Below are 20,131 nucleotides of genomic sequence, written 5' to 3'. Positions count from 1 at the left end.
CTGACCTCCACCTCAGAGGAATCAGCCTTGGGCTAATAATCTTGATTCTCTATCCTTTCTCTGTGAGGTTGATAGAGGATCTCTGACACCAGCATGTCATTTTTTCAGTTATGACTATTTCTTAGACATAAGCAAACAGCTCATGGAATTGATTTTTCTGGGTTTGAAAGCTTAGAACCATAGTGTCATGGGACAACTTGGTTAATTGACATAATATAGTTCATAAGGCTTATGTTCTACATCCTAATTCGATAAGTAGTGTCCACAGTGGTAAAAGCTTTCAAGCAGTCATCTATTGGTCTCTACTTGTCCAGAGCAAAAGAGGAAGAAGGAAATCAAAGACTCAGAGAAGAAACTAGTCTACAGGACTGATAGCCTACAGGAACCATGGCTTCATCTACCCTGAGACCAGAAGAACTAGATGGTGCCCAGCTACCACTACCAACTAACTATTCTGATCAGAGCCACGACAGATGGATTCTGATAGAATGGGAGAAAATGTGGAACAGAACCTCAAATTCTTAAAAAATCCAGACTTACTAGACTGGTTGAGACTAGAGGACTCTACCATGCTACTGCTCTGAGATATTCTTTTTTAAAATTTTCTTTATTTTGTTGTTATTACTGTTGAGAATATACACAGCAAAACATACACCAATTCAACAGTTTCTACATGTACCGTTTAGTGACATTGATTACATTCTTTGAGTTGTGCAATCATTCTCACCCTCCTTTTCGGAGTTGTTCTTTCCCCATTAACATAAATTCACTGTCCCCTAAGATTCCTGTCTAAACTTTCAAGTTGCTGTTGTCAATTTGGTTCCATATAGATAGTTCTTAAAAGAGCGTAACGCTCAAGGCAGATATTTTTTACTAGTTAAGCTAAACTATTTTGATTAGGAAGACTTCAGTGAATATTTCTGGTTTAAGGTTTAAAGGTTATCTCAGGGCAATAGTTTCAGGGGTTAATCAGATCTTCATGGCTCCAGGGAGTCTGGAGTCCATGAGAATTTGAAATTCTGTTATGCACTTTCCCCTTTTGATCAGTATTCTTCTATAGAATCTTTGATCAAAATGTTCAATAATAGTAGCGAGGCACCATCCAGTTCTTCCAGTCTCATGGCAAAGGAGGCAGTTGTTCATGGAGGCACTTAGCCACACATTTCATTTCCTCCTTCTATTCCTGACTCTCCTTCCTCTGTTGCTCCAGGAGAATAGAGACCAATTGTTGTGCCTTGGATGGCCACTTGCAAGCTTTTAAGACCCCAGACACTATGCAACGAACTAGGAGGTAGAGCAGAAGCACTAAGCACGTTATTAGGCCAATTAACTAGGATGTTCCATGAAACCATGACCCTAAACCTCCAAACCAAGAAACCAAAACTATCCCCTGAGGTCACCATTTAGCTAAATAACAGATTGGCTCACAAAATAAAGAATATTATCTTATCCCCCCCAAAAATAATAATGGTGGGCCTGGGAAAGAAGCCTTGCAGGGCTGGGCAGGAGCACAGCCAGCTATTAGGCCTAGAAGAGGGCCCGTATGGCCAGGGTGGCCAGGTATGATTCCTGGAGGAGTGCCCCCCTACTGAAGGACCGCTGTGAGGCCTGGGAGGGGAAGAGAGGGCAGCCAGGCCAGGACAGTGGGCGCACACTCAGGCTGTGTGGATGTGTGGTGCCCGGGCTGAGACTCCAACCTTCTATCAGAGAAGAGGAGTTTGGGGTCCAAAGAAGTCTACTTGAGGGGAGTGTCCCCCAGAGCCCTTCTACCCCTGTGGTGGCTTTTGTAACAAGTTTATTTGGGAAAGGCCCAAGTGCTCCTTAGCATAATGACATCAGGAATGTCACCCTACAAGGACCATGGGCAAGTCCAATGACTGGGAGCTTAGTGCTTTCTGGGTGGGACGAAGCTCGCACGCCTTCCAAAGAGGTGTACTGGTTGTGGTGAGGCAGGGTCGGGGGTGCAGGAACAGGCAGACACAGCCTAGCATCTTCCGCCAGTTCATGCATTGAAGCCTGCATTTCCACCTCAACCAGGCAAGGACGGGGCAGAGGAGAGCCCAACCAGCAAGAAGCCTGTGCCTGAGAAGGCACCAAGGGCGGAGACTGCTCCTCAGTGGGAGAAGGGGTTGCAGCCAAAGGCCTGGCCTAATTTGTGAGGTCTTGGGAGGGGCTAGAGTCCCTGGGCGGTGCAAATGGTTAACACGCTCAGCTGCTAACTGAAAGGTCGGAGGTTCGAGTCCACCCAGAAGTGCCTCAGAAGAAAGGAGTGGTGATCTACTTCCAAAATACCAGCCATTGAAAACCATATGGAACACAGTTCTACTCTGACACACATGGGGTCAACTGGAAGTTTTGGTTTTGGAGGCGGAGAGGGGCCAGCACCTGCTTTCTGATCACCTGGCAGGTTCTAATAAGGGCAGGGCTGTGGATATCTGCCATGACCCTTGGACCACTCGTTGGAGAGCCCCACACTGCAGCCCACTTTGCGAAGTGCAAGGGACCCTAAAGCTGGATTCCCCTGTCTCTGCCCCCCTGCCCTGGAACCCAGGGGGGCGGAAGCCAGCCCCTCCTCAGGCCTCCCACCAGGACTGTGGGGAGGTGGAATCAGGGGCTCACCCTCCACGGCTTTGAGGTTATTTTTCTCGCAGGCCTTGCGGATGGCCTTGTCCAGGATGCCATAGTCTGTCTCCTCCTCCTTGATGGTGGGAAACAGGTCGGACACGATCCCTGAGAAGAGCTTGAGGTCCTCCTGCAGGAACTTGGGCACGTTCACGTCACGGATGGCCCTGAGGCAGATCAGCTCCTACAGCAGGGGCCACGGAGCCTTCAAGGCAGGCCAGGCCAGATGCCCCCAGCCCTGCAGGCCCTCCTGCAGCTCTGCTCCCTGGGAGCCCCTCTGGATGCAGGCAGAGCCTCAGGGCCTGCCCAGCCCACCTCATTCATGCTGGGGTTTTCTCGCTTGAGGTTCCCAGCAGCTGAGATCACAGTCTTCACAGCTCTCATCCCGAAGTCATAGTGATCCTGTCGCCAAAAAAGAGGAGGGAGTCGTGGGCACTGTCCCTTTTGGAGCTACTGCGTGGGCTGCCACAGTCTGTCTCCCACCTGGTACCTGGCCATGCCTCATCGCCCAGATCCCAGCAGCCATGTTGCTTCCCCAGCAGGCCCTGTGCCACCGTCCTGCACACCCCACCAGGGCCAGTGGTCCCTCCTGTAGGCTCTCTGGCGCCCTCTACTGCCCCATCACAATGTCCCTCTCCCTTTATCAAGACTACCTGCAACTCACACTGCAGCCGCTGCTGGGTGCTTAGCCCCTGAGGGTGAGGACTCTGCCTCGGCTGTCCCACTCTGGTCCCCACAAGGCCCATGTGTAGTTGCTTCCCAGCCTTGGGTTGTATGTCTGTTGGTGTCCTAAGGATCAACCCTCCCTTGCACCTGGACTAGCCCAGGTGGTCATCAGTCCCTGGCTCCTGCTCCCCTTCTACTGTGCACTGCATGAGCCTCGCCAGGCTCAGAGCTCCTTAGGACAGACTTCAGTGTCCTCGGCTGAGAAACAGGGCTGTAATTCCTATCTCACAGGGTTGTCTTGAGGAGCCAACAAGACAATGCTTCTGAAGCATCTAGCACAGAACCAAGTTTGTGGCAGGTGCTTAACAGAAGGGGAATCTGGAGTTACTCTGGAGGCTGGGGCAGCAGGCAGCTCTCAGACCCTGGCACCTGGTCAGGCAAGGCCTCACCTGAGAGCTAAGCTGCTCAGAGGACAGCTTGAAGGTGGTGGTGATTTTCTTGGCCAGCACATTGGCCTCGTTGAAGCCAAAGGAGTAGAGGGAGATCTCGGCAATCATGGCATAATCCGGAACCATCATGGCCACCGGCCGGAAGAGTGCCTGGGGCACAAGGTGCAGACGTAAAAGGGAGGCCGACTTCACGCTCCCAAAGTACCACCTGCCCTCCGGACTGCCTAGGCCTTGGAAGGCAGCATCCCCTGCCCCTCCTCCCTAACTAATGCTTAAGTCCCCTCTGCGCCATCCCTGTCACAGCAGGGGCTTACACCCTCCTGCAGCTGGACAGCTCTGGCTGTTAGAAGCAGGTCCCTTGGGTTGATCTGAACCTGCCCCCATGTAATGCCCCAGTGATGCCCCTCTTGGCTCCTGCCTTGGGTTTCTCCTGCAGGCCCAGCCTGGGCGGCTCCCATCAGATGCCCATGCACATGGGCAGCTTGACTTCTCCCATGCCCCAAGGCCAAGTCTGGGGACTCCGTCCCATGGCTGGCTGGGAGTGGGCCACAGGACCCCTGAGCAGGAGAATTGCTGGAGAATCACTGTCCCTGACACTCGAGCAGCTATATGTCCTTGCATACACGATTTAGCATCTCTGAGCCTAGGTCAGAGCTCAGATGGCTCCAGTACCCTCCCAACCCCCGCAGCCTCCTGGGCCACCCTGGGCCCCGAGAACTTGCCTTCAGGTTGTCGGGCAGCTCAGTGCGGCCAGCATACCCCGGGTTCATGGTAATAAACACCGCACAGGACGGCACCAGTGGAATCTCAACGCCCTCAAACATGAAACGTTCTACCTGCGGGCGGGGGGTGGAGTTGACTCACTTGGGGCAAATGGTGCCCAGCCCAGCCCTGCCCCCTCCTCTGGATGGTCTCCTCACCCCCTGTTAATGATCATTCCTGGACACAGCTGGTCAGCCTGAATGGACCCCTGACCACAGGCTGGCCTGGCCAGTTCCTCTTTCTCCTTGGGATCTGGCCTGAAATCTTGGGTCCCAGTGGCCACACATGGCCTTGCAGGTCCTGGCTCAGTCCCTCTGGAGGTCTTCACAGCCCTCCTGCACCTTGCTCCCCTACCCCCAACTCCTCACATTGACTCTGCCTAGACTTCAACAAGCTCAGCCCTGACTAGAACCCAGAGTCCTACTCAGCTGCGGCAGCACCTGCCAATGGCCTAGCTCTTGTCCCCTGGCCACCCTGAACAAGACTAGAGAAAGGACGGATGCCTGGGGCTGTCCATACGAGTCAGAGTGTGGAAAGGGACCCCTTCATCCATCCCAGCTTGGCCTAGGAGCTGCTCATAGCCTGGAGTAAGGATGTGGGACTTCCTTACTGGTTACAAAAGTCCCCCAGAGGTCTTAAATGCTAACAAGCGGCCATCTAAGATGCAGCAATTGGTCTCAACCCACCTGGAGCAAAGGAAAATGAAGAACACCAAGGCCACACGACAACTAAGAGCCCAAGAGACAGAAAGGGCCACATGAACCAGAGACCTACATCATCCTGAGACCAGAAGAACTAGTTGGTGCCCGGCCACAATCGATGACTGCCCTGACAGGGAGCACAGCAGAGGACCCCTGAGGGAGCAGGAGATCAGTGGGATGCAGACCCCAAATTCTCATAAAAAGACCAAACTTAATGGTCTGACTGAGACTGGAGGAACCCCGGCGGCCATGCTCCCCAGACCTTCAGTTGACACAGGACAGGAACCATCCCCGAAGACAACTCATCAGAAATGAAAGGGACTGGTCAGCGGGTGGGAGAGAGACGCTGATGAAGAGTGAGCTAATTATATCAGGTGGACACTTGAGATTGTGTTGGCAACTCTTGTCTGGAGGGGGGATGTGAGGATAGAGAGAGAGGGAAGCCGGCAAAAGTGTCAAGAAAGGAGAGACTGAAAGGGCTGACTCAAGAGGGGGAGAGCAAGTGGGAGTAGGGAGTGAGATGTATGTAAACTTATATGTGACAGACTGATTGGATTTGTAAACGTTCACTTGAAGCTTAATAAAAGTTATTAAAAAAAAAAAAAAGTCCCCCAGAAAGGGTTCTACAAGGGGGGAGGGAGGGAGCAACCCAGTGCTCACAGGTGAGAGGAGAGTGGACGTGGTGGGTGTGGTGGGCATGGCAGGTGTGGTGGGAGTGGCAGGTATGGTGGGAGTGGCAGGTGGGGCGGGCATGGTGGGCTTGGTGGGTATAGTTGGAGTGATGAGGTGGCAGACACAGCACTGTGGGTGCCACAAGGGCTTCATGGAGGGGGTCGTGCCTACCCAAGGCTCACCCGCTGTTGCTGCGCCTTCTGGATGGTGGTGATCTGCTGTGCCACCACAGAGAGCACCTCGATATCAATGCGATTGAACTCATCGAAGCAGGCCCAGGCCCCAGCACTAGGGAGGCAAGAACGCTGGGTGGGTTCAGGGCCCCCTCTGACTCCACTGGGGAGGAAGGCCTCAACCGCGACCTCCATCAGCTCAGTCACAATCCACCGCCCATCAGGGGCAAGACTTTGGCTCTTGTTATCCCATTCCTCCTCTCTACCATCCTTCAAGTCTCCTCTGGGAAGTGCCCTCCCTGGAGAGAACACAGCCCTCCTGCCCTACCCTGTGCCACCCTCACCCCTCAACCTCACCTGGCCAGGCCCTTGAAGAACTTGCCCATGGCCATGAAGTCCAGCTGGTCAGAGCAGTTGAACACAACTGTCTGGATGGCCAAGGCCTTGCCCAGATCCTTGGTGGTCTCAGTTTTCCCAGTGCCAGCTGGGCCTGCTGGGGCTCCCCCAAACTTGAGGTGTAAGGCCCCAGTCAGGGTCAGGTAGCACCTACAAGACAGAGAGGAAGGAGGTGGAGGCCACACACTCATGGGCACTCCCCTTCCTTGAGGTTTCCACAGACACAGGGAGAGCCGCCTCCCCTCAGGGCCCCAGGTATACCCTGGCTGACATAGGTATGGGTTGGAGCCCTCGGCCACCTTCCCACTGCCGCGCCCCCCACCCCACAGCCCCGCACTCCACCTGGGGTGGCCAACCTTCGGCCATACTTCACTTCCCTCACTTAAAACCCAACTAGAAACCCAGTTGCTACTAAATACAGGCAGCAAGAGGAAACGACCGATGGCTTTAGAAGAGCATCACGCACTTTCTAAAGAAGTCTCACCTGTCGGTGAGGGGTGTGATCACCAGCCGCCCGCTGTTGCCCAGGTACTCGTAGCCATAGATGAACTCAGCGTTCACGGCGCGAATGTACAGGTCGTCATTTGTCCAGTAGTACCTGCATCACAGGGAGGTGGGCTCCTGGGCCATGGGGGTCATGGCCGGGGAAAGGGGGTTCTTTTGGGGAATAAGGGCATCAGCACGCCCTGCCCAGCTTGTCCCAGGGCCTCAAGGGTAGGGACCAGCCTATTGTCACTGACTCTCTGCCCTGCCCAGCCCCTCCTGGCAGCAGCTCTGCTACCTGGGTGACCAGGCTAGGCTCCACCCTCACCTCAGCTGTGAGATCCAGTCGAAGTCATGCACGCTGACCACATTCTCCCGTATCAGCTTGCTCACCACATCCTTGGCGTGGACCTCAATGACGATGAGCGCCGACAGCACAGCCCGTTGCATGCGGGACAGCTTCCCCCGCACTAGGGCCACCAAGTCACTGAGCTGCAGTTAGGGGGAAGGATGCTGTCAAGGGTCGGCATGGGTCATATCACAGCTAGGGTCCCTTCCCTTGAGCAGAGCATGGGCTTCAACCATGAACAGCCCTCTATCTTGGGGGCTCTGAGTCAGCAGGTCTGGGATGGGAAGGGAGCAAGAACTAGGCAGGGGGAGGGCGGGCAGGGTATGTGGACATGGCGGGAGAGGGCCAGGGAAGTAAGTAAAAAGGAGGCACAGCATGGTATCTGCCTCCTGTCCAAGTACGGTGCCCACCTGAGCCTTCGAGGGTCATGTGGTAGAGCTTGGGTGAAGAGCTGAAGAAATGAGTGTGGCAAGGTGTGGTGCACGGAGCAAGGATGGCCCCAGGTATGTGGCTCCCTCACTGACCAAGGGGAGAGGGGCACCCCTGGTCCCCTGGTTCCTTTGCTGGTGGCTGGTTGCAAGACACTCATTTTTAGGGGTGTCTGACCTTCTGCTCTTTGGACCCAACCCCAGGCTTGATACAGGAAAAAGCTCCTTGAGGGACTGAGCTCTCCCAGGGGGTGTGGGTGTGTGACTGGGAAGCAGACAATGACCACTTGACATCTACCTGCTGGGCGAGCTTGGGGAAGAGCCGGCTGCTGAGGTCACCGGCCTCCAGAGCCTCGGCTACCTCCATGGTCCAGTAGGTCTGGCACCCAGCGATGGTCACCTGGCCAGGCCAGTTCAGAACCCACTGGGTCCTGGGCATCTGGGAAGATGATGCAGGCAGGGCTGACCCAAGCAGCTGCCAGCCCTGACCCTGTGCCCTCTCCTCCTCTAAATGTCATCTGTGCTACATCTGGGCTCAGGTCATTAATTCCACTGTCCCTCAAAAGCATACAAGCCATTAAGCCTTGGGCCTCTCAGGGGCGGGCAGAACCATCACTTCCTCAGCAGAAGAGACTCGGAGCACAGGGGTGGGGGCCCAGGACCGGGAAACGCATAGTCCTGGGTTCAAATCCTGGCCCCGCCACCTACCAGGCACATGGCCTTAGGCGGAAAACATCTCTGAACTATTCTGTAGGATGGGGCTTGGTCCCACCCCCGCTGCTGGTGTGGGCTAAGAGGTAATACAGACAAAGGTCCAGCCCAGGCCTGGCACATAGCACATGCTCAGAGCATGCCAACCATTATGATGGCTGTTACGAGCAGGCCTCACTTTCTGGAGCATGTGTGGAAAGGAAAGTTTCCAGATTCCTCCATGAACACCCTACCCCCAGAGACCTGACTGAGAGGAGCAGCAGTCAAGGCTGCACCCTGAGGATGAGGCAGGCCACCCAGCTGCAGTGAGTGGGGAGAGTGAGGTGCTGCAACAGCACCTAAAGGAAAGGGCGCCCAGTTGGAAAGACTCACCGTGGGGTAGGCCTTGATGGCCCGCTCAATGAAGTCACGCACGCTGGCTTTCATGCTGTTCTCCACCTCGCGCAGCCAGTCCTCCACGTTGCTGGAGGGGTAGATGGAGGAGGACAGCTGCACCTCCTCACCCTCCGCCGAGTACATGTGTGTGATCTCCAGGTCCTCCTGGAACAGCAGCTGTGGGCAGAAGGAGGAAGGGAGGTCACCCCAGAAGGGCCCAGAGGCTCTGTCCACAGCCTCAAGGCCGCCCCTGCCTGTGCCCTGCACCCTTGAGAGAAAATTCTACCTCCAGTGGCCTGCGGGCCCCGCCCCACCTGAGTGCCTGTCTTGCTGGGTCTTCCCTGACTGCACACGGGCAGGATGGGTCTATCTTGTCCCGGCTGTGGCCCAGCCCTGTCCAGGCCTGGCCTGAAGCAGGCACTTGGGGAAGGAGGTTGAGCCCACCCTGCTTGCCCCCTGGACCCCACATAGGCCTATGTGGCCTCTCTTGCAGACGAGGGGAGGACAAGGAGGGTCAGGAGCCTTCTGGTCTCGTGCGTTTCCTGACCCAGCCAGCACATCAGTGTGTTGAGCACTGGGCTCCCCTGGTTGAGCTGGGATCCGAGGGCTCCTCAGCAGGGCTCCCCAGCCCTGAGCTCAGGGTTTTGCAGCTGACCTTCCTCCCATAGGCCCTGGGTATGTCTCTGAGGGTCAGAAATTTCACTTGCCACCTCATTTCCCACTCAAAGGGCTTCAGGCAAAAAAAAAAAAAAAAGTTGTTTCTTCCTGGGGAGGTGGCCTAGCTCTCCCAGCCCCAGCCCCGGGCCTAGCTACCCACCCGGGCAATGTTCTCGAAGCACTTGCGCAGATGGGGCTGCACAGCCGTGGGGTCCTTTGTCTGGGACAAGATCTCCAGGAGTTCGTCGTCTGACAGGAAGTAGAATCTGCCAGAGGAACAAGGGTGAGGGCCCTAGAGCCACTGACATCCCTACGCCCCAGCCTAGTCAGGGCATTTGTGACCCCAGCCTGGCGGGCAGGCATTGACAGAGTGGGCCTGGGTCCAGTGGCACCGACCTGGGGAAGGCACTGCGCTTGGTCTCCAGGTACTCGCTGAGGCCCTTCTGCACCAGGTCCAGCAGCTTGTTGCAGTCCCGAAGGCTATCCAGCAGCCTCTGGTCAGCACACACATTGATGACCTGCATGGCCCAGCCAGGGAGAGAAACTGGAAGTGAGCGCAGTCCACTGAGTGAGGCCACGGTGGGCTCACCAGGGAGTGCTCACATGGGCCAGAGACCCTCAGCTGGGCCCAGGAAGGAAAGGGGGCAGGAAAATTGACCCTTAACCAGGGGCTGTGTCCGTCAGCCCTGCCAACTCCATAGAAAAAATTCTATAGTCAAAAACATTGAGGGTTAGACAAAGCCAAGCCATTTGCTTCACTTCAGGACTTAGCAGGGCCTTTAAAATGCTAACCCAGATTTTGAATCTCCAAGAGGAAAACCATCAACTCAGGAAGACACAGGCAGAGACCAAGGCCTCAGACTTATCCTCCAGTCTTTCTTGTTCCAAGGGGGAAGAGAGCAGGTCACCCCCAACAAGGTGACCAGGGCCCTCCGCGGCCCCAGCTGCCCCCTCCCTCCCCTGCTGAGCTTGCCTCCCGGTTCTCATAGGCGTTCTTCATGATCTTCCTCCAGATCCTCTCCATCGTCTGGTAGCGCTTACTCTCCACGGGCAGCTGCCGGTTGATGTCCTCAGAGCTGAAGATGGGCTCCAGGTAAAGCCAGGCACGCTGACAGATCAGCCACTCCTCCAGCACCTCCTGGGTGGGGGGTGGCGGGGGGGAGGTCCCAGCTGGGCAGAGCGCTGGCACCAGGACCAGTGTCTGCAGGGAAACTTCTAGATTGTGCAGTCAGCCACAATGCTCCAGAGAACAAAGAGGCTGCAAGGACGCCTGCCCTCCAGGGAACCTTCAAGTCCCCCAAGGAATGCCCAGGCTTTCAACAAGGCCAGGGGAGTTGCTCTTCCCTAAAGAATTTTTTTTTTTTTAAAGAGAACTGTACCCAAGGTCTCACCAGCAAGCCAGTGCATGGAAGACCGAACCAGTCTCCTTTCCTGGGAGGACTTCTGGCTCCATCAGCCTGGGATTCCCTGAGGTTTACTGGGACTTTAGTTTGAGATTCCCAAAATACGTTCTGAAACATCAGTCCCAAGAGTGACCCATCTTCAAAACAAGCCACTTTTCCCTTCTCTCTCCAACCCCTCTTTCAGGATTTGTCTTTTGTCTTCCCCTACCAATTCAGACTCATTCACTCACTCATTCACTCATTCATTCTCTGTGTTATAAGATGTGGGCTCTATGTTGGGCCTAGCATCAGCAGAAACAGAGGGGAGCAGGGTGTGACCCCTGCCCTTAAGGAGCCCACAGTCCAATAGAGGCCAGCTCTGCCCTGACTCACCAATGGCCCTGCATGTGTGATGGGCTTTGTAAGAGGCACAGACAAGGGTTTCAGTGGGAACACCTTGGAGGAGATGGAAGGTAGGGATGGAATTTCAGGTGGAGGGAACAGAGTGGGGAAAGGAGGGAGGCCCAGTGACAGTGCTGACCATCTCCAGATGGTTGACACAGATACGCCCTCCTCACCCAGCTTCCAGCCTTCACAGGAGGTTTCTGAACAGCTCCCAGGAAGGCCTCATGGAAGGGGCTGTTGGAATCACACCTGCAGACTGGGCCCTGGGGTTGTCCTCCCAGGCTCTGTGGGCAGCCCCTGCCTCTGGCCTCAAGAGCCCTGGACAAGAGCAGCCTTCCCAGTGCCCTGGCCCCCTGACACTGAGGTAGCTTCAAATGAGATAGGAATGGGAGGCTCAGGGCAGGACTGGGGGGCACTGAGGAGCCTTGGGAGCCTTGTGGAGTTCAGCCCAGCAAGCCCAGGACTGAGAGGTTGCCCCAAGCCCAGGCAGCTCTTTGGAAGCCTAGTGGCAGCCCTCATGCCCCTCCTTAGTCTCATTTTTAGACCAAATGCTGGCCCCAGCCCCACATCCTTAACTGCCTCCTCCAATAGCCGAGCTTCTGGATGGAGAGAACCACCCTAGTTGCCCTCTGCATGGAGAGCCGGGTGCTGTGCAAATGTGGGCACGTCACTCCACTGCTTGGAGCCCCACCAAGCCACCTTACAGGACAGAGCATGGGATCCCTCCAAGCAGGGGGGCAAGGAGGTCAGGTGAAGGAGGACCTACCTGGGTCAGCTTCAGCTTGTTCTCCCAGGAGTTGATGCGTTGCTCGAAGGGCTTCTTATAGGGTGAGAAAGACATGCTCTGGGTCATGACGATGTGGTCGTCGAGCAGCTGTGAGGCCTCATCTGGGCTCTTGAGGATGTAGGTCTCTGTCTCCTTGTAGGGCAGCACGTTGAACAGGATGGTGGCCCACTCCTTCTCCATCTTGTCCAGTGCCTGCCGCAAGGTGGTCAGGGAGGGGTCAAGGCTGGGGCCCAAGGATGCCAGTGGGCAGGGAAGAACAGGCCTGGTCATGACCTTCACAAGGGCCCCTCTGCAAATACTCTCAGGCTGTCTGTTCAACAAGACCCCCATGGGCCGTTGTCTGAATTCAGGGGCTACTCACTCTCACACATGTATACCACATGCATATAACATATATGTGCATGTATATTGGGAGACAGCCAAGGTGCTGGTGAGGAGTATGGACTCTGATTCCAGCCGCAACCCATAGAAGCTGTGTGGCCTCAGCCAGCTGCTGATCTTCTCTGAGCCTTAATTTACTCATCTATTAAATGAGGATGAAGCAATCAGGTCCTTTCTGGGGGTCTTGGTGAGGAGTGACTGAGGAATAGCAGTGATGGTGGACACTGTGCCAGGTACTTTGTATACATCATTCACTCACTCAGTAGCATCTACTGTAACCCATTCCTGTCCTGCTCCCATGTGACTGTCATAGCAAGGGCTGGAGGGCAGGCTGGAGGGCCGCCCACCTGCTCAATGGCGTACTCCTTGCCAGCCACCTCGGCCACCTTGCTGATGCTCTCGATATGGTCCTGCAGATTCATTTCGAGGCAGCGTGCGAAGGTCAGGTTGGCCTTGGGCCTGACATTGATGTTGATCTCATTTGACAGCATCTCCCAATGCCGGTTCCGCATGCCAGGGTTACGCAGTCCCTGGATCAGCGGGATGTATGGCTTGAACTCCTCAATGCGGGCTCGGATGTCCAAGGCCACCTCCTGGCAGGCTACCGGGCAGGGGTGCAAGTGTGAGAGTCAGCTGGCACAGGCAGAGCAGGAATGGCGGGCTGGCTGGGATATCTACCTGGGATGTCCTTGAACTGCTTCACACACTTGTGCATGGTCTTGAAGGACTCAATGACGTTCTTCTCCAGCTGCTCTGCGTCGATGGCTGACAAGGGATCATTCATCCAGCTCTCAGACCAGCGCAGCCAGTCAGAGGCTGTGGTCCAGAGGTCCAGGTAGGGCTGGAACTCCTTCACCATCCGGGAGAGCTTGTCATACTGCAGGGGCAGAAGGGCAGGGCTGGGGCTGCTCGGGATGCTCCCTACTCCCTCTCCACGAGGCTCCTCGTCTCATTGCTGCTCCTGCTCCCCACCACTGGCTGCTGCCCCCAACCCTGCTGCTCTGGACCCAAGCCTGGCCTCCCTTCTTCCCGCCCCCTACAAGCTCAGGGCTCTGAGCGGCAGACCCTCAGGCCTCCTGAGAGCCAGGGTTGGGGTACATCCTCTCTGCAGCCTGCTTGGTCCTGCCCCCAAATGCCAGGGCCCTGCCATCTGGCATCTGGGTTCTGACATGGCTACAGGCATCATGGACTCTTCCTTGAGCCCGGGGCGGGGGGGTGCTCGCAGGAGGCCTACGTTGGTGATGGGTGTGCCAAAGATGCGCTCGCGGTTGTTGTACAGTATCGCCAGTTGCTGGCAGTCCTTCAGCTGCTTCTTGACACGCCGTACCTCGTTGGCGATCTCGTGAGCTCTTGCAATCTCCACATGGGTGGAGAAACCAGCTACCACCAGCTGTGGGCCACGGGGCAAGGGGTCAGATGCCTCTACAGCCCTCTATCCATGCCCACATGTCCCCCCACACACCTAGGGACCTGGGCTCTCAGGCATTGCCTCTGCCCAGCTCTGAGGGAACTGTGCTCTCCTGGAGTGAGCAAGTTCCCGGTCCACCACAGGTAGGCGGACCATCCCCGTAGTAAAGTGGCAAGGTCAGAGGGAGACCCAGGGCCCTGAACACTGTGCCTACTGCCCACTGGAGTGACAAGGGCAACAGAAGTGTCAGAGCTTTTACTCCTCTGAATTTTCCTGTGTTCACTGCCAGGCCACCTCTCTGGCCTTTCAGCTCATTCATTCAATTTGCCCATCAGGTATTTACACAGCTCCTCCTGGATGCAGGAAGCGAGCCAGACCCTGGAGAACTGGTGTGGGGTGGGGCGGGGGACGGGGGGCGGGGGGTGGGGGGGCGGGGGTGCGGGGGTCGGGCGCAGCACAGAGCCCTCAGCCAAGCCCACCTGCAGCCCCTCCAGCTTCTCCTGGAAGTTGTTCTGATCCATGATCTGGATCTTGCGGAACTTCTCCTCGTCTTCAGCGTGCTGCTGCCGCACCATCTCCATCTGCCCGAGGATCTTAGACGGCCAGTTGCTGGCCGCCCACCTGACCGGGGTGGGGTGGGAGTTGGGGGAGACACCACAGCTGAAAAGAGGAGGTAGAAGGGCCCAGGCAGGGGCACCTGGGTTAAGCAGGGGGTGGGGGACATTCTCAGACTTTAGGCATCTGGGTGGAGCCAGGTGGGCTGGACAATGAAAGCAGACATGAACTGGGAGGTCGTCTCCACCCTGCCCTGCCCTGCCCTGCAGAGCTGTGGCCACTGTCCAGTGAGATGCTGATCCAAATGGCCCAGTGCAGTGACGGGGGTGGGGGGCTCCAGAAATGAGAGGAGTACGGTGACAGGGGGCTCCAGAAATGAGAGAAGTGCAGTGACAGGGGAGTCCAAAAATGAGAGTACAGTGACAGAGGACTCCAGAAATGAGAGGAGTACAGTGACGGTGAGGGGGGCTCCAGAAATAAGAGGAGTGCAGTGACGGGGGGGGCTCCAGAATGAGAGGAGTGCAGTGATGGGGGGGCTCCAGGAATAAGAGGAGTGCAGTGATGGGTGTCCAAAAATGAGAGGAGTACAGTGAAGGGGGGCTCCAGAAATGAGAGGAGTACAGTGACGGGGGGGTTCCAGAAATGAGAGGAGTGCAGTGACATGGGGTGGGGGGCTCCAGAAATAAGAGGAGTGCAGTGATGGGGGGGTCCAGAAATGAGAGGAGTGCAGTGACAAGGTGGGGGGGTCCTCCAGAAATGATAGGAAGGGTGCTGAGTGCTCTGCTTAAGCCCAGGGTTCCATGGGGCCTCGGCCTTAGATGCAGCAAAGCAAGGGCCCCCAGTCTGCATTTCCTTGGTGACTAGCCAGGGCCACAAGGCCAGCTTCTTCCTATCAGATCAAACCTGCTTTGGTGGACACAGGGGTCTGTGGAATTCAGAAACCTGCAGCTGACCTGGGGGTGCTGAGCCTGGGGGAGGTTCACCCCCTGAGTACCAGGGTGCCCTGTCAAGCCAGTGCCGGTGGCTCCTGGGCAGGGGACCCAGGACAGTGCAGTCCTCTCCAGGGTTCTGACTCCTGGTGGCACTTCCAGTCTGTGAGGATGATGCAGGGCTGGGCCAGGGTCTCTGTGGTCTCAGTAAGGCTTGGCTGAATGGGGCCCCTGGAGCCATTCCCCACAAGGCTCTTGAGCCGAGTGGGGACAAGCGCCCCTCCCCAGGGACTTCCCACCAGGCTGGGAGTGTCTCAGTGCTCCCAAGGACCCCAAGGGTCCCAAACTACAAACAAAGGGTCTTAGGCCAAGGGCAAACACGTGTGTGTCAGACTGACAATGGAACAGAGACAGGGTGGGTGGGGAGAGGAGAAGGGTCCCAACCCCGGAAGGCTCCAATGCCCTGGCTGTGCGTGGAGCCCTGGCCTAGGGCACCTTGGCATTTCTGGTGTGACCACTGTGCACCCTGTGGCGGCCACAACGTTGGGAGCCCTAATGGTCAGCACCTCCTCGCCAACCTCCTGCTGTCCATCCACCTGCTTGGCATGGAGACCACATTCCCGCTCACTTGTCATTGAAGTCATCTGTGCTGAGGTTGTACAAGAATTCATCCATGACCTGGTAGTCATCCATGACCTTCACAATTCGCTCCTGCACAGACAGGGTGTGATGAGAAGTGCAGGTGGGGGTGACTGGGACCGGGCTCCCCAAAGTGGCCGGGTCCTGGGGAGAGGCTGCTCTTCTCCAGAGAAGGGAGGCTGGGGTAGGGGAAGAGGCAAGTTGTGCAAGGCCAGCATTGGGCTCCAGTCTTCAAGGCCTGTGCCTGCCACACTCTCAACCTCCAGACACCACAGCTCTGAACCTCCAATCTCTCCAGCCCCATAACTCCCTGAAACCCCACCTGTGCCCCATGTATCCATCTCACCTCCAGTTCTCTGGCTCCTGATCTCCCAGGCCCTGAACAGTAGCCCCAGGCCCCCAGCCGCCTCGTACTCACTCACCTCCAGCCCCACCAGCTGCTCCGGGATGCCCTTCATCCACTCGCGCAGCTCAGCCAGCTCCTCGATGCTGTTGGGTTTCTCGTAGATCTTGCGGCTGATGCTGCGGAACTCCTCACAGATCTGGCAGCGGGAGGCGGGCACTGAGAGGCAGTGGGCCCCTCCCTAGCCTCCCTCGGACCTGCTCTGCCTTCTGGTCCTGGTGTCCCCCACCCCACCACACTCTGTGGTGCTTTCCAGTAGGGGGTGCTCCCTGCCACCACAGAGCTCACCAAGAGCTGAGTCCCGGAGGTGGGGGAGGATCACCACAGGGCACACATCACTCCCCCCGCCAGCCTCCTCTGGCCTCCCCAACACACCCCCAGGACTCCTGAGGTTGCACTTGGGCACCCTCTGCTCCATGCAGTGACTCATCACAGGGTGTCTTTCATCAGGCATCCCCATGTCTCTACGACTCTGGAGAAGGAGGTAGCACCACCCCCTTCCTGGGACCTCCAATATGGGATAGCTCCCCCAGACAGGGATCAGAGCAGGGTGACTTTCGGTTTCTTCCACTGGTCTGGCGTCTACACACACACCCTGGCCCTGACTGGGAGCATCTTACTAGCAGGAACACTGCATGCATGCGAGGGTGCATGTGTGCTGCATGTGCCTTGGAGCCAGGCAAGCAGGCACTTACAGCGTCCACCTCCTTGTGCAGGTTCTTGGCCAGGATGTCCAGCATGGAAGTGGCCAGGGCCTTTCGTTTCTTGGACAGGCTCTGCTTGACATTATCAACGTTGATGAAGAAGGGCCCGATGATAAGGCTGCTGGGCAGCGAGTTGTCCAGGATATCTTTCTCCCGGAGGTGGGTGAGCACCACCTCCCGCACCTCCTCTGCTGACGGGCACTGCGTCTGGTAGGCCCTGGGAACCACGGAACATGCGAGGGGGCAGAGGTTGGTGAGGAGGGTGGGCAGGAATCACAAGCATATACACACACGCAGACACACACACACGCACGCACTTGAGGAAGGTGCTGATGTCATTGTTGTGCAGCTCCAGGTACTTTCTGTACTCCCTGGCGTAGGCCTGCAGCGGGATCATGGCCTTGCGCATGGCGCTGGCGATGACAGACCGGAGCTCCTCCACCAGTGGCTCATGCAGCCCCACCGATTCCAGCAGGGGTTCGCCGCTGATGAAGATGTCCTCCATCACCATCTTCGAGAGGGAAGGAGAGGGGAGGGAAGATGGATGAGCCCTGGGGCAGATGGGCAGAGGGGTGGAGACAGGGAGTCCTTGCAAAGGAAAGAGGAGAAGAGCGGCAGGGTGTGATCCAAGACCAAGTGGGTGTCAGTGTGGCCAAGGGCAGAGAGCACGGTGTGTAAAGGGGGGGGCGGGTTTGCTGTGGTGTCTCTCAGTGGGGACTGTGGACCAATACAGGGCAGGACCCCACTGTGAGGCACAACAAGGGGCAGCATCTTCCTCTGCCTGTGCCTGACTCAGCCCAGTGCCAAGGAAAGCAGCAGAAGGGGCGAACAGGTCACTGACTGCTCTGATTGACCAGCAAGGGAGACAAGAGGTGGCTTAAGTCACTTGACTCCCTTGGGCCCAAGGGAGTAGACTGTAGGCAGCTGGGAGTGCCCACAGCTGTGGTGACGAGCTGGGGCCTTTGACAAGAGATTCTGTGTGTGGAGGTCAACCTGTGACCACCTCCTGAGATAACGGGTGGGATCAAGAGGGTGAGATCTGGAGTCAGGCCGGGGCAAAAGTGGCGGAGTGAGTCCAGGATGAATTGCAGGTCTGACACTTAGCAGCTATGTGGTCTCAGGCTAATGAATAAACTTCTTCAAGCTTCATCTACACAATAGGAGTGTTACTAGTTCTCACTTTAGATGATGGTGAGGGTTAATGAGATACTCAAGAATTAAGGAGTTGAGCACACTGCCCACCATGGGAGGTGGTGCTAAGGCTTCACTGCTCTAATACTTGTGGTAGCACCCTGCTAGTGCAGCCCCTAGCAGCCCCAGGCAGCTGGCCCCATCCCAGCACAGCGGGTACCTTTTCCAGCTGGGGCACAGCATGAGTGGCCAGGATGCCCTTGTCGAAGAGATTGAGCAGTGCTGTCTCAAAGTGTTCCAGTGGTGTGCTGTAGTGCACCCCCAAGCTGTCCAGCACCAGGTCCACGATGAACAGGGGGTTCTTCCGGGGCCTGCAGGGCCAATAGCGGTGCTGACTGTGGCCTGGCTGGGGGCTTGAGGAAGCCTGCATGCAGGAGGCCCAGCCTTCTGCCTTTCCTGCTGGTGCCATGCTTCTTGAGTTTCTCCATACATGACATGTATCTCCTCTTTTCCCCAGAAGCCTCCAAGTTACCAGAGAGAAAGAACCCAGACCAGCCACCCAGGCTCCTACACTCCTGCCAAGTGCCCAGAGGCCTGCTGGCCCTCCAAAGAGGAAGGACCCCACCCCTGGCCTGCGGTCCTCAGGGCAGGTTGGCCAGGCTCTAGATGCTTGCAGCCCCACACTCTCCCTGGGCACCTATCCATCCTTGGCTTCAGAATCCAGAGACATTTTTACAACCCTCAAGCCTGACCCTGGCCTGGGCCTCCCCTGCCACCCCTGGCCAGCCAGCCGCCCTCCTAGACTCCTGATAGGCATCTCAAACATTCCGTGTTCACTGTGGTGCTCTGGTCTCCCTCTCCCACCAGCTCTTCTTAGGGCTCAGTGCTCAGGCGAAGACCCTAGGAGTCACCCCTGAATCCTCCCTTCCTCTGCCCCACACATCCTCCTGCAGCCAGGCCCCGAATCTGCCTCTTCTCTGCCCCACCAAGTCCAAGCACCCATCACCCATCACCTAGATGACAACAAGGGCCTTGGTCTGACTTCCCTTCTGCCTCACTTGTCCCCCCAAATCCAGAGTACCTTATGGAATGCAAATCAGATCACGTTTGTTACTCCCCTCGGATGGCTTCTGACCACAATTAAAATAAACCCAGACCCTGGACCATGGCCCCAGGAGGCCTATGTCATCAGGCCTGGTCCCCGCTGACCTCTCCCACTTCTCCCTGACCCTCCTTCCTGCCCTCCCCAGACTCCAGCCACACCCCTGCCCTTTCCTTCCATGAATGCCTAAGCCCTCTCTTCCCTCGATGTCTTTGCATGGGTTGGTCCCAGCCTGAGTGCCCCCTCATCTCCCACAGTCCGTTCTTCTCACGTCTCAGGTCTCGGTTCAGATGCCACCTTTACCCCCTGCAAAGCCCCCCCATCCCAGTGTCTATCATGCCAGAGTGACCGTGTCTATTTAATTGTTTATCTGCTTGCTGTCTGCCTCCCCTGTGGAAGCAGGGGCCATTCTCTCTTATTTCCCTAGAACCACGCCTGGTTCAGCTAGGTGCTCAACAAACATTTCTCGATGATGGAAAAATTGGGGAACGGCCAAGGGTGATGACCGAGCCACATAATGAACGTAAGTCAGTGTCACTAAGCTGTACATGTAAAGAATGTTGAAATGGCAAATGTTTGTTACATGTGTATTTTGTTGTTGTTGTTGGGTGCTGTGGAATCAATTTCAACTCATAGCAACCCATTAAAAAAAAAAAAAAACTATTTCCTGACAAAGTGCCTCAGTGACCAAGTAAATGAAGCCACCAGGAGAAACGGCAGCCAGTGCTAGCTGGATGGTCCCCGGCAGCCTGGGGGAGCCAGGCTTTCTCTGCTGTCTGGAGCCTGGCAGGCCTGACCTGTCTACCCTAGCCCCTGGGGCCTGGCAAGGAATGGTTCTGGTGCCAACAGGGGTCCCACCCA

The 20,131-nt window shown here is 56.5% G+C and overlaps 1 protein-coding gene across 5 annotated transcripts in view; it reads right to left on the bottom strand.

Moving 5' to 3' along the window:
- The window catches only part of DNAH1 (dynein axonemal heavy chain 1), an 81,092-nt gene that overhangs the window by 38,486 nt on the left and 22,475 nt on the right, over window positions 1–20,131 (bottom strand). For 4 of the 5 annotated variants that reach the window (XR_007514418.1, XM_049862502.1, XM_049862504.1 and 1 more), the window contains 23 exons: window positions 18,389–18,539; window positions 17,355–17,548; window positions 17,029–17,254; window positions 16,353–16,472; window positions 15,920–16,002; window positions 14,287–14,428; window positions 13,634–13,789; window positions 13,078–13,276; window positions 12,747–13,000; window positions 11,998–12,210; window positions 10,418–10,582; window positions 9,841–9,962; window positions 9,605–9,710; window positions 8,785–8,964; window positions 8,000–8,140; window positions 7,253–7,416; window positions 6,926–7,039; window positions 6,403–6,591; window positions 6,055–6,160; window positions 4,460–4,573; window positions 3,738–3,887; window positions 2,938–3,024; window positions 2,620–2,806 (listed from right to left, as the gene is read on the bottom strand). Coding sequence is in view for 4 of the 5 variants with exons in the window: in XM_049862502.1 (XP_049718459.1) it covers window positions 2,620–2,806; window positions 2,938–3,024; window positions 3,738–3,887; window positions 4,460–4,573; window positions 6,055–6,160; window positions 6,403–6,591; window positions 6,926–7,039; window positions 7,253–7,416; window positions 8,000–8,140; window positions 8,785–8,964; window positions 9,605–9,710; window positions 9,841–9,962; window positions 10,418–10,582; window positions 11,998–12,210; window positions 12,747–13,000; window positions 13,078–13,276; window positions 13,634–13,789; window positions 14,287–14,428; window positions 15,920–16,002; window positions 16,353–16,472; window positions 17,029–17,254; window positions 17,355–17,548; window positions 18,389–18,539 (3,563 nt within the window). In the remaining variant the exon portion in view is untranslated. The remainder of the gene's footprint in view (window positions 1–2,619; window positions 2,807–2,937; window positions 3,025–3,737; window positions 3,888–4,459; window positions 4,574–6,054; window positions 6,161–6,402; window positions 6,592–6,925; window positions 7,040–7,252; window positions 7,417–7,999; window positions 8,141–8,784; window positions 8,965–9,604; window positions 9,711–9,840; window positions 9,963–10,417; window positions 10,583–11,997; window positions 12,211–12,746; window positions 13,001–13,077; window positions 13,277–13,633; window positions 13,790–14,286; window positions 14,429–15,919; window positions 16,003–16,352; window positions 16,473–17,028; window positions 17,255–17,354; window positions 17,549–18,388; window positions 18,540–20,131) is intronic. The other variant, XM_049862503.1, reaches the window with a different exon arrangement.

Source organism: Elephas maximus, chromosome 20 (genome assembly GCF_024166365.1).
Source record: "Elephas maximus indicus isolate mEleMax1 chromosome 20, mEleMax1 primary haplotype, whole genome shotgun sequence".
Taxonomy (NCBI): Eukaryota; Metazoa; Chordata; class Mammalia; order Proboscidea; family Elephantidae; genus Elephas; species Elephas maximus.
This window is presented reverse-complemented; position numbering and strand designations above follow the sequence as displayed.